General features: G+C 42.1%; 1 protein-coding gene across 1 annotated transcript; it reads left to right on the top strand.

Annotated features, from left to right (window-relative positions):
* The first annotated feature begins 1,153 nt into the window (after positions 1-1,153).
* Positions 1,154-13,106, top strand: LOC131940075 (uncharacterized). The gene is made up of 5 exons (XM_059298637.1): positions 1,154-1,316; positions 4,567-4,781; positions 7,203-7,446; positions 8,023-8,127; positions 12,894-13,106. The coding sequence occupies exons 1-4, from the start codon at positions 1,265-1,267 to the stop codon at positions 8,097-8,099; spliced, it is 588 nt and encodes a 195-aa protein (XP_059154620.1). The 5' UTR covers positions 1,154-1,264; the 3' UTR covers positions 8,100-8,127; positions 12,894-13,106.
* The last annotated feature ends 424 nt before the right edge of the window (positions 13,107-13,530 follow it).

The raw sequence follows: 13,530 nt of genomic DNA, 5'->3' as shown, positions 1-13,530 counted from the left end.
CATCGAACGTTAATCTTCGTGAAAATGTTAAAATAAATCGATCCAGTAGAACTGATCTCTTTTGAGAATCAGAAATAAAGTAAAGCAGTGCTTCCGGTCACCTGAAATCACTCAAAACTTAAATCAAGAGAACAAAATCTTATATATATATATATATATATATATATATATATATATATATATATATATATATATATATATATATATATATATATACGAACTCACCCGCTAAGTAACATACGCCGCTATTTAGTTGTTTTATTTCCAATTTTTCATATTTTGTGAATTCAACACTACCAATGTTGCGACTGAAAATATTTTGCTTTAAATTACTATCAGTAACTATTAAAGAACGATTATCCTCATCCTCACTTTTCACTTCTCTCTCTCTCTCTTCTCTTCTCTCTCTCTCTCTCTTCTCTCTCTCTCTCTCTCTCTCTCTCTCTCCGCCCCCTCGTAAGGCCCCAATGAAGAGAATCTTATATATAGCTATATACAATTTCGGTAATGTAGTAACCAGAGAAAGAGAACTACTACCGATTATTGGAGATCGCCAAGTACCACTTCCGGCAATCGGCGGTCACTAAAAATCGAAAGTAATCCAAGTATTGGATGTTATACATGAAACTAGTCCCCAGCAGGCCTTAAGTGACCTTTTGTGAAAAACGTAGCTTCAATGGACCGTGGCGGGTGTTTTTATTAAGCAGCAAACACTGACCGCTGCCCTCAGTAGGACGGCTTGGCCTTAGCGAAAGTCTCGAGTTCGAATCCTGGTTTAAGTCAGTTGAACGTCCCTGAGTCAACCCAGCTATGATGGGTACCTAACTCGTGTTAGGAAAAAACCTGTTTCAGTTATCATTTAAATTAGATAAGGCTATAATTGGCAGGAGCAAAGCCTTACCGATAATAGTAAGTTTGTATATATATATATATATATATATATATATATATATATATATATATATATATATATATATATATATATATATATATATATATATATATATATATATATATATATATATATATATATATATATATATATATATATATATATATAAAGAAATGCGTTTATTTTAACTTTAGTGTACAGAATAAGCTGCTTACATTTCTGCACCATTTTGCACTTCAACAAACCGGAAGCAGCATTTGCAACGGGCTCGAGGTCTACAAGATGTGTAGCGACAAATGTTATTTTTAGCTTCCTCTGTCTGCACCAAATTGAATTTGTTTGGATAGTGTGAGACCACTATAAGTCTGATAGATGGAGAAGCTCCTAGTACTTTCAGCACTTCTCCTTTGTGTTGATTGCTTAGGTAGACAATGTGTTGTTCGTGTGACATTTAGATCAAGCTAGAAATCCAACCATACTCTGTTTCAAATTTAAAAAATAATTTGAAATAAGCGTCGGGAAATTGTGAGTTTATCTAAAAGTTAAAAGTCACCAAAAACTATATAACGTTCTGTTTAATTGACTGTTATCTGAAATGGAAGCAATGACGTTTCGCCCTACAATGCATGTTTTACACACACAAAAACTGATATCTTATAACTAATAGACAAATAATCTCTTTTGAACTGATATCAAAACCCTGACCAAATAAAAACGTTCAAATCAATGTTACTATAAAGTAGTTCACGTATTTAAAATGTTAGATATTAGAAGAATAGAATAGTGCAATTTTTTATTTTTATCTGATTAATTATATTAATAGACAGCAGTTAAAAAGAAATGAATAAAATATTGAACTTATTTTATTTTGTGAAGTCCGTTTTTTTTTCCACACATACTTTATCGTGAATAAAGCATCACAAAAAAAAACGCTCCATTATTAAAGTAAAGTTCCCTTTCAAACCTAACGGTCTAGGGTAGAGTTGACTTGTTTCTGTGACCTCGGCATATGAAGAGATAGTGTGGTCAGCACAATGTCCAGCCGCCTTTACTTTCCCTAACATGAGTTAGGTATCCATCAGAGTGATGGTCTTCTGACTTGAACCCGGATTCGAACTCGAGACTTAAGGGTTAGCAGTCAGGCTCTCTCTACCTACACCTCACAACATCAGCCACACACCTCACAACATCAGCCACACATACCTACTTCTCACAACATCAGCCACACACCTCACAACATCAGCCACACACCTCACAACATCAGCCACACACACCAACACCTCACAACATCAGCCACACACCTCACAAAATCAGCCACACACCTAACAACATCAGCCACACACCTTACAACACCAGCCACACACACCAACACATCACAAATCAGCCACACACACCACCTCAAGATACCAGCAACACACACCAACACATCACAACATCAGCCACACACACCTCACAACATCAGCCACACACCTTACAACACCAGCCACACACACCAACACCTCACAACATCAGCACACACACCAACACCTCACAACATCAGCACACACACCAACACATCACAATATCAGCCACACACACATCACAACATCAGCCACACACACCAACACCTCACAATATCATCCACACACACCACCTCACAACATCAGCCACACACACCACCTCAAGATACCAGCCACACACACCAACACATCACAACATCAGCCACACACCACCTCACAATATCATCCACACACACCAACACCTCACAACATCAGCCACACACACATCACAACATCAGCCTCACACACCAACACCTCAAAAAATCAGCCACACACACCAACACCTCACAATATCAGCACACACACCAACACCTCACAATATCAGCCACACACACCTCACAATATCAGCCACACACACCTCACAACATCAGCCACACACACCTCACAACATCAGCCACACACACCAACACATCACAACATCAGCCACACACACCTCACAACATCAGCCACACACACCAACACCTCACAACATCAGCCCACACACCAACACCTCACAACATCAGCACACACACCAACACATCACAACATCAGCCACACACACCACCTCACAATATCAGCCACACACACATCACAACATCAGCCACACACACCAACACCTCACAATATCATCCACACACACCACCTCACAACATCAGCCACACACACCTCCTCAAGATACCAGCCACAAACACCAACACATCACAACATCAGCCACACACACCTCACAACATCTGCCACACACCTTACAACACCAGCCACACACACCAACACCTCACAACATCAGCACACACACCAACACCTCACAACATCAGCACACACACCAACACATCACAATATCAGCCACACACACATCACAACATCAGCCACACACACCAACACCTCACAACATCAGCCACACACACCACCTCAAGATACCAGCCACAAACACCAACACATCACAACATCAGCCACACACACATCACAACATCAGCCACACACACCACCTCACAATATCAGCACACACACATCACAACATCAGCCACACACACCAACACATCACAACATCAGCCACACACACCAACACCTCACAACATCAGCCACACACACATCACAACATCAGCCACACACACCAACACCTCACAATATCATCCACACACACCACCTCACAATATCAGCCACACACACCAACTCAAGATACCAGCCACAAACACCAACACATCACAACATCAGCCACACACACATCACAACATCAGCCACACACACCACCTCACAATATCAGCACACACACATCACAACATCAGCCACACACACCAACACATCACAACATCAGCCACACACACCAACACCTCACAACATCAGCCACACACACCACCTCACAATATCATCCACACACACCAACACCTCACAACATCAGCCACACACACATCACAACATCAGCCTCACACACCAACACCTCAAAAAATCAGCCACACACACCAACACCTCACAATATCAGCACACACACCAACACCTCACAATATCAGCCACACACACCTCACAATATCAGCCACACACACCTCACAACATCAGCCACACACACCTCACAACATCAGCCACACACACCAACACATCACAACATCAGCCACACACACCACCTCACAATATCAGCACACACAGATCACAACATCAGCCACACACACCAACACATCACAACATCAGCCACACACACCACCTCACAATATCAGCACACACACATCACAACATCAGCCACACACACCAACACCTCACAACATCAGCACACACACATCAACACATCACAACATCAGCCACACACACCAACACCTCACAACATCAGCCACACACCTCACAACATCGGCCACACATACCAACACCTCACAACATCAGCACACACACATCAACACATCACAACATCAGCCACACACACCAACACCTCACAACATCAGCCACACACACCTCACAACATCAGCCACACACACCAACATCTTACATCAGCCACACACACCAACACCTCACAACATCAGCCTCACACACCTCACAACATCAGCCACACACACCAACACCTCACAACATCAGCCTCACACACCTCACAACATCAGCCACACACACACCTCACAACACCAGCCACACACATCTCTCTACCGCTAAAAACAGTTTAAATAACGGTGTTGCTTGTTGCAGAATACGAGGACACTCTCTTTTATAACTTGGTAAATAAAGGCTGGGAGAGAAAGTACTCTCAATGTCCCGATGATATAGTGTGCTACACGGGGTACATGACGGGCATTTTTGTTTTTCCTGCGTACTTTGATCATAATACAGTCATTGACATCAAGATCTTCATCATGTACTGTCCACAAGGCTGGGATTGTTTCCCTTATTACCATTGGAAACCGGTAGGTCTCTATTTATAGCAATATTAGAATACTATCGTCTTTAACAAAGGTACTGCATACACTTGTAGATTTCAGTTCCTTATAACAGGCGGCGCTGGTCATAAACCTTCAACAGGGGTTCCTGGAAACTGGGAAAACAGAAGAAGCTGCAAATTCAAACTTATTTAACTACCAACATACATTTGGTCATAGCTCATGAGATAATATTTTTATCATGCACTAACGTAGACCACCTTTGGTCAATCTCTACTTACGTTTATAAACGATAGATTTTTTTTTAAATCCTCTTGCGAACTTTTTAAAGTGCAGTTATTGGATCAGCAATTTTCCTGTGCGCATTCTTCTCGTCACCGTTGGTGTGATATGAAGTGTAAGCACTGTATAGTTTTTTTATTATGAAAGATGGGTGGGGTTAAAAGTTACGAAGTGAGAGAATGGGTAAGGTTAATAGCGTAATGGATTGAGGATTGGGGGGGAGGGAGGTCAGCAGCGTGACGGAGTGAGGATGAGGTCAGCAGCGTGACGGAGTGGGGATGGGGGGGGGGGGGGGTCAGCAGCGTGACGGAGTGGGGATGAGGGAGGTCAGCAGCGTGACGGAGTGAGGATGGGGGGGGGGTCAGCAGCGTGACGGAGTGAGGATAGGGGAGGTCAGCAGCGTGACAGAGTGGGGATGAGGGAGGTCAGCAGCGTGACGGAGTGGGGATGAGGGAGGTCAGCAGCGTGACGGAGTGAGGATGGGGGGGTCAGCAGCGTGACGGAGTGAGGATGGGGGAGGTCAGCAGCGTGACGGAGTGGGGATGAGGTCAGCAGCGTGACGGAGTGAAGATGGGGGAGGTCAGCAGCGTGACGGAGTGAGGATGGGGGAGGTCAGCAGCGTGACGGAGTGGGGATGAGGTCAGCAGCGTGACGGAGTGAAGATGGGGGGGGGGGTCAGCAGCGTGACGGAGTGGGGATGGGGGAGGTCAGCAGCGTGACGGAGTAAGGATTGGGGGGGGGGTCAGCAGCGTGACGGAGTGAGGATGGGGGAGGTCAGCAGCGTGACGGAGTGGGGAAGAGGTCAGCAGCGTGACGGAGAGAGGATGGGGGGGGTCAGCAGCGTGACGGAGTGGGGATGGGGGAGGTCAGCAGCGTGACGGAGTGGGGAAGAGGTCAGCAGCGTGACGGAGAGAGGATGGGGGGGGGGGGGTCAGCAGCGTGACGGAGTGGGGATGGGGGAGGTCAGCAGCGTGACGGAGTGAAGATGGGGGGGGTCAGCAGCGTGACGGAGTAAGGATGGGGGAGGTCAGCAGCGTGACGGAGTGAGGATGGGGGAGGTCAGCAGCGTGACGGAGTGAGGATGGGCGAGGTCAGCAGCGTGACGGAGTGGGGATGGGGGAGGTCTGCAGCGTGACGGAGTGAGGATGGGGGAGGTCAGCAGCGTGACGGAGTGAGGATGGGGGAGGTCAGCAGCGTGACGGAGTGAAGATGGGGAGGTCAGCAGCGTGACGGAGTGAGGATGAGGGGGGTCAGCAGCGTGACGGACTGAGGATGGGGGAGGTCAGCAGCGTGACGGAGTGAAGATGGGGAGGTCAGCAGCGTGACGGAGTGAGGATGGGGGAGGTCAGCAGCATGACGGAGTAAGGATGGGGGAAGTGTTAGAGTAAAAAGCTTGAAGTAGTAACAATTACAGGGGTAAATATTGTGGCGTTCAGGATATGATGTGTTAATAATTTAACGTTATGTGTATGGGAGGGGTTAATAATTTAACGTTATGTGTATGGGAGGGGTTAATAATGTAACGTTATGTGTATGGGAGGGGTTAATAATTTACCGTTATGTGTATGGGAGGGGTTAATAATGTGACTTGGTGTGATTATAGGTTGGAAAGAGTAAGAAAAAAGACGTGTAGGGGGAGAGGATTAGATATTTTCACTTAGAAATTATGATAAAATTGACGGCGATAGACTGTTATTTTGATCACTTCTGATTACTATTAATTTGCTTTCACTAGAGACTTTGTTTTACCACTACATACATGGACGGGTATAATGCTTTATTTATTAGTTTCAATATTTATTCATTCCTCGTATATATTGAATTAAATGATATTACTGTCTAATTACTTAAGCAAAATGTCTCTCATCATGAGTTCACAAACATATAAAACGTACACAAAGCACTCGAGCGCATAAGTCTTTAATGTCTAATCATCGTTTGATATTTCGTCCAAGTAGATATAGTCCATCGTTCTGTTGGTCCTTTTTCAGATTCCCTACATACAAAATTATTACATATGAAACACACCTCCCCATTACAAAAAAAATATTATTTAAAATTGTTTACTATTCTTTGTAAATTAACATCTAATGTAGAAACTTATCCTACAAAAACAATATTTAAGTAAAAAGATAAAAAAAATAATACTATTGCCTATATTATCAGCTTTGCGATATGGATATTGAATACAGCAGCAATTATTCGCTCACATGTCACAGAAGCAAATTCCCATGCTGGTGCATATCGAAAAAAGCCTTGGAGAGTAAGCTGGACGACCAAATGCGGTTATTTTGGTACCCGGTGCATGCCAAAAGCAACTACAGCATTTTTGTTGAGTACAAGTTTGAGGGGAATGATACCAAAAACTATTTGCACAGAAGCCCTATGAAATCTGATTATTTGGACCCTGGCAAGTTACAGTTTATCAAGTTGCAAATTTATTTTTAAAAACATACACTGGCTACTGCATTTAATATTTAAACACATAGACACTAAATAGCATAGACTGTAATTATATATTTATTTATTTACAATATATATATATATATATATATATATATATATATATATATATATATATATATATATATATATATATATATATATATATATACATACATATATACATACATATATATATATATATTTATTTATTTATTTATATATATATTTATATATATATATATATATATATATATATATATATATATATATATATAATTGGACAGACGGGAAACGAATAAGATAGATGGGGGAGAATGAGAGGGGGGGGGTTGAAAAGAGCTGCTGATGCTAATGACACGTCCAATTGCTGATAATGGCTGCAGATAAAGGGAGATGACGATGATGACTTGTCTCATTCAGAAATGGATAGAATCAGTAAAACAACTGTCCCAAAAACCACAAATGTGTACCAACGCTCGCTAAGTGTGACGCTCACTTCAACTTCACTAAGGTGTTAACACGCCTTATATTTCATCGACAGAAAATGAACAATTCCCGAAAGTGAACTGGGAGTTTGAACTTGGGCGATACAGTGAAGAGATGAGAGGTTGCTCTTAAATACCCGAACAACGCTTGCTACAGTCAGGTATGTGATCGATTTCTCTTTTTGTCAGGTATGTGATCGATTTCTCTTTTTGTAACGTTGTATCGTCAGAAATATGCCATCGTCATACAAGGACAGACAACATCAAAAACAACAAACTAAAACTGATGTAACAAACACACTGTAACCAGCTGATGTAACAAACACGCCTGTATCCAGCTGATGTAACAAACACACTGTAACCAGCTGATGTAACAAACACGCCTGTAACCAGCTGATGTAACAAACACGCCTGTAACCAGCTGATGTAACAAACACGCCTGTAACCAGCTGATGTAACAAACACACTGTAACCAGCTGATGTAACAAACACACTGTAACCAGCTGATGTAACAAACACGCCTGTATCCAGCTGATGTAACAAACACGCCTGTAACAAACTGATGTAACAAACACACTGTAACCAGCTGATGTAACAAACACACTGTATCCAGCTGATGTAACAAACACACTGTAACCAGCTGATGTAACAAACACACTGTAACCAGCTGATGTAACAAACACGCTGTAACCAGCTGATGTAACAAACACGCCTGTAACCAGCTGATGTAACAAACACGCCTGTAACCAGCTGATGTAACAAACACGCCTGTAACCAGCTGATGTAACAAACACACTGTAACCAGCTGATGTAACAAACACACTGTAACCAGCTGATGTAACAAACACACTGTAACCAGCTGATGTAACAAACACGCCTGTAACCAGCTGATGTAACAAACACACTGTAACCAGCTGATGTAACAAACACACTGTAACCAGCTGATGTAACAAACACACTGTAACCAGCTGATGTAACAAACACACTGTAACCAGCTGATGTAACAAACACACTGTAACCAGCTGATGTAACAAACACACTGTAACCAGCTGATGTAACAAACACACTGTAACCAGCTGATGTAACAAACACACTGTAACCAGCTGATGTAATAAACACACTGTAACCAGCTGATGTAACAAACACACTGTAACCAGCTGATGTAACAAACACACTGTAACCAGCTGATGTAACAAACACGCCTGTAACAAACTGATGTAACAAACACACTGTAACCAGCTGATGTAACAAACACACTGTAACCAGCTGTTGTAACAAACACACTGTAACCAGCTGATGTAACAAATACACTGTAACCAGCTGATGTAACAAACACACTGTAACCAGCTGATGTAACAAACACACTGTAACCAGCTGATGTAATAAACACACTGTAACCAACTGATGTAACAAACACACTGTAACCAGCTGATGTAACAAACACACTGTAACCAGCTGATGTAACAAACACACTGTAACCAGCTGATGTAACAAACACACTGTAACCAGCTGATGTAACAAACACACTGTAACCAGCTGATGTAACAAACACACTGTAACCAGCTGATGTAACAAACACACTGTAACCAGCTGATGTAACAAACACACTGTAACCAGCTGATGTAACAAACACACTGTAACCAGCTGATGTAACAAACACACCTGTAACCAGCTGATGTAACAAACACGCCTGTAACCAGCTGATGTAACAAACACACTGTAACCAGCTGATGTAACAAACACACTGTAACCAGCTGATGTAACAAACACACTGTAACCAGCTGATGTAACAAACACACTGTAACCAGCTGGTGTAACAAACACGCCTGTAACCAGCTGATGTAACAAACACACTGTAACCAGCTGATGTAACAAACACACTGTAACCAGCTGATGTAACAAACACACTGTAACCAGCTGATGTAACAAACACGCCTGTAACAAACTGATGTAACAAACACGCCTTTGACCAGCTGATGTAACAAACACGCTGTAACCAGCTGATGTAACTAACACACTGTAACCAGCTGATGTAACAAACACACTGTAACCAGCTGATGTAACAAACACGCCTGTAACAAACTGATGTAACAAACACACTGTAACCAGCTGATGTAACAAACACGCCTGTATCCAGCTGATGTAACAAACACGCCTGTAACCAGCTGATGTAACAAACACGCCTGTATCCAGCTGATGTAACAAACACGCCTGTAACCAGCTGATGTAACAAACACACTGTAACCAGCTGATGTAACAAACACGCCTGTATCCAGCTGATGTAACAAACACGCCTGTATCCAGCTGATGTAACAAACACGCCTGTATCCAGCTGATGTAACAAACACACTGTAACCAGCTGATGTAACAAACACACTGTAACCAGCTGATGTAACAAACACACTGTAACCAGCTGATGTAACTAACACACTGTAACCAGCTGATGTAACAAACACGCCTGTAACCAGCTGATGTAACAAACACGCTGTAACCAGCTGATGTAACAAACACGCCTGTAACCAGCTGATGTAACAAACACACTGTAACCAGCTGATGTAACAAACACACTGTAACCAGCTGATGTAATAAACACACTGTAACCAGCTGATGTAACAAACACACTGTAACCAGCTGATGTAACAAACACACTGTAACCAGCTGATGTAACAAACACACTGTAACCAGCTGATGTAACAAACACACTGTAACCAGCTGATGTAACAAACACGCCTGTAACAAACTGATGTAACAAACACGCCTGTGACCAGCTGATGTAACAAACACGCTGTAACCAGCTGATGTAACTAACACACTGGAACCAGCTTATGTAACAAACACACTGTAACCAGCTGATGTAACAAACACGCCTGTAACAAACTGATGTAACAAACACACTGTAACCAGCTGATGTAACAAACACGCCTGTATCCAGCTGATGTAACAAACACGCCTGTAACCAGCTGATGTAACAAACACGCCTGTATCCAGCTGATGTAACAAACACGCCTGTAACAAACTGATGTAACAAACACACTGTAACCAGCTGATGTAACAAACACGCCTGTATCCAGCTGATGTAACAAACACGCCTGTAACCAGCTGATGTAACAAACACGCCTGTATCCAGCTGATGTAACAAACACGCCTGTATCCAGCTGATGTAACAAACACGCCTGTATCCAGCTGATGTAACAAACACGCCTGTATCCAGCTGATGTAACAAACACACTGTAACCAGCTGATGTAACAAACACACTGTAACCAGCTGATGTAACAAACACACTGTAACCAGCTGATGTAACAAACACGCCTGTATCCAGCTGATGTAACAAACACGCCTGTAACCAGCTGATGTAACAAACACACTGTAACCAGCTGATGTAACAAACACACTGTAACCAGCTGATGTAACAAACACACTGTAACCAGCTGGTGTAACAAACACGCCTGTAACCAGCTGATGTAACAAACACACTGTAACCAGCTGATGTAACAAACACACTGTAACCAGCTGATGTAACAAACACACTGTAACCAGCTGATGTAACAAACACGCCTGTAACAAACTGATGTAACAAACACGCCTGTGACCAGCTGATGTAACAAACACGCTGTAACCAGCTGATGTAACTAACACACTGTAACCAGCTTATGTAACAAACACACTGTAACCAGCTGATGTAACAAACACGCCTGTAACAAACTGATGTAACAAACACACTGTAACCAGCTGATGTAACAAACACACTGTAACCAGCTGATGTAACAAACACGTCTGTATCCAGCTGATGTAACAAACACGCCTGTATCCAGCTGATGTAACAAACACACTGTAACCAGCTGATGTAACAAACACACTGTAACCAGCTGATGTAACAAACACGCCTGTATCCAGCTGATGTAACAAACACACTGTAACCAGCTGATGTAACAAACACGCCTGTATCCAGCTGATGTAACAAACACGCCTGTATCCAGCTGATGTAACAAACACACTGTAACCAGCTGATGTAACAAACACACTGTAACCAGCTGATGTAACAAACACACTGTAACCAGCTGATGTAACAAACACACTGTAACCAGCTGATGTAACAAACACGCCTGTATCCAGCTGATGTAACAAACACACTGTATCCAGCTGATGTAACAAACACGCCTGTAACCAGCTGATGTAACAAACACACTGTAACCAGCTGATGTAACAAACACACTGTAACCAGCTGATGTAACAAACACACTGTAACCAGCTGATGTAACAAACACGCCTGTATCCAGCTGATGTAACAAACACACTGTAACCAGCTGATGTAACAAACACACTGTAACCAGCTGATGTAACAAACACACTGTAACCAGCTGATGTAACAAACACGCCTGTATCCAGCTGATGTAACAAACACGCCTGTATCCAGCTGATGTAACAAACACGCCTGTAACCAGCTGATGTAACAAACACGCCTGTATCAAGCTGATGTAACAAACACGCCTGTATCCAGCTGATGTAACAAACACGCTGTAACCAGCTGATGTAACAAACACGCCTGTAACCAGCTGATGTAACAAACACACTATTATTTGAGGGGAGTACGCAGAATGTTTTTAAGTAAAAATCAGTACATTAACCTCCTCTTAATTAACTTCAGTCCCTTCATTTCCCCCCCCCCCCCCACCCCCTTCCCTCCACGCTGCATACCTAACATGGCAACAACAACCTGCCAATTACATCCCATGTTCGAACAATTGAATGGCGGTGAATGGCGTTACACAAGACTTGATAACCAAATACATTTGTTGTTGAGTACTATTTTTAAACTATAATTCATTACTTACCAAAGTCAAATTTCACAAATATGTTTTAAAATGTGTTTTGTATGTTTTATAATAACAGCATATAATAGCTTTTTTCAATGTATTCCACATAAAGCATTGACGTTGGAACTGGAACTCTGTCCGCCTTGTTGAGAGACTGAAGTGTGGATACGGTGGAAAGTCTCCGGACACAACATGCTAAAACGATGACCTATTCATTGTTAGATTTTGGTTTGTTTTTCAAACTTTAGTTTTTTAAAGTGTGGACATGATATTTAAAGAGATTTTATTGAAATGGTGTATACGTAATATTATAAATTATTCAATGTAAAGATTTCAGAAAAAAATAAGTGTTTAAATTTTAATTTATTTTTTACATTTTTGGTGAATTAAAAAAATTATAAACATGAACGATTGAGTTTTTTTGTCGTCAAAATAATTGTCCTAAACATGATTTTTTTTAAATAAGCTTAGTATTGTTCAGTAATTTAGATGGAGAGGAGGGGTGACACAATGGGCGGCGAAGTGATGGTGAGGTGACACACAGTTGATGGTAAGGTGACCCACAGTTGATGGTAAGGTGACACACAGTTGATGGTAAGGTGACACAGAGTTGATGGTGAGGTGACACACAGTTGATGGTAAGGTGACACAGAGTTGATGGTGAGGTGACACAGTTGATGGTGAGGTGACACAGTTGATGGTAAGGTGACACAGTTGATGGTAAGGTGACACAGAGTTGATGGTGAGGT

The sequence above is a fragment of the Physella acuta genome, unplaced genomic scaffold, assembly GCF_028476545.2.
Source record: "Physella acuta isolate Inbredline_101_S28 unplaced genomic scaffold, ASM2847654v3 ptg000308l, whole genome shotgun sequence".
NCBI lineage: Eukaryota > Metazoa > Mollusca > Gastropoda > Physidae > Physella > Physella acuta.
This window is presented reverse-complemented; position numbering and strand designations above follow the sequence as displayed.

Excerpts from the sequence above, each read along its gene's own strand:
- LOC131940075 (XM_059298637.1), top strand. The coding sequence starts at position 1,265 with ATGGAGAAGCTCCTAGTACTTTCAGCACTTCTCCTTTGTGTTGATTGC. Across the intron at positions 4,782-7,202 it reads CTTATTACCATTGGAAACCG|CTTTGCGATATGGATATTGA; the intron begins GTAGGTCTCTAT and ends CTATATTATCAG. Across the intron at positions 7,447-8,022 it reads ATCTGATTATTTGGACCCTG|AAAATGAACAATTCCCGAAA; the intron begins GCAAGTTACAGT and ends TTTCATCGACAG.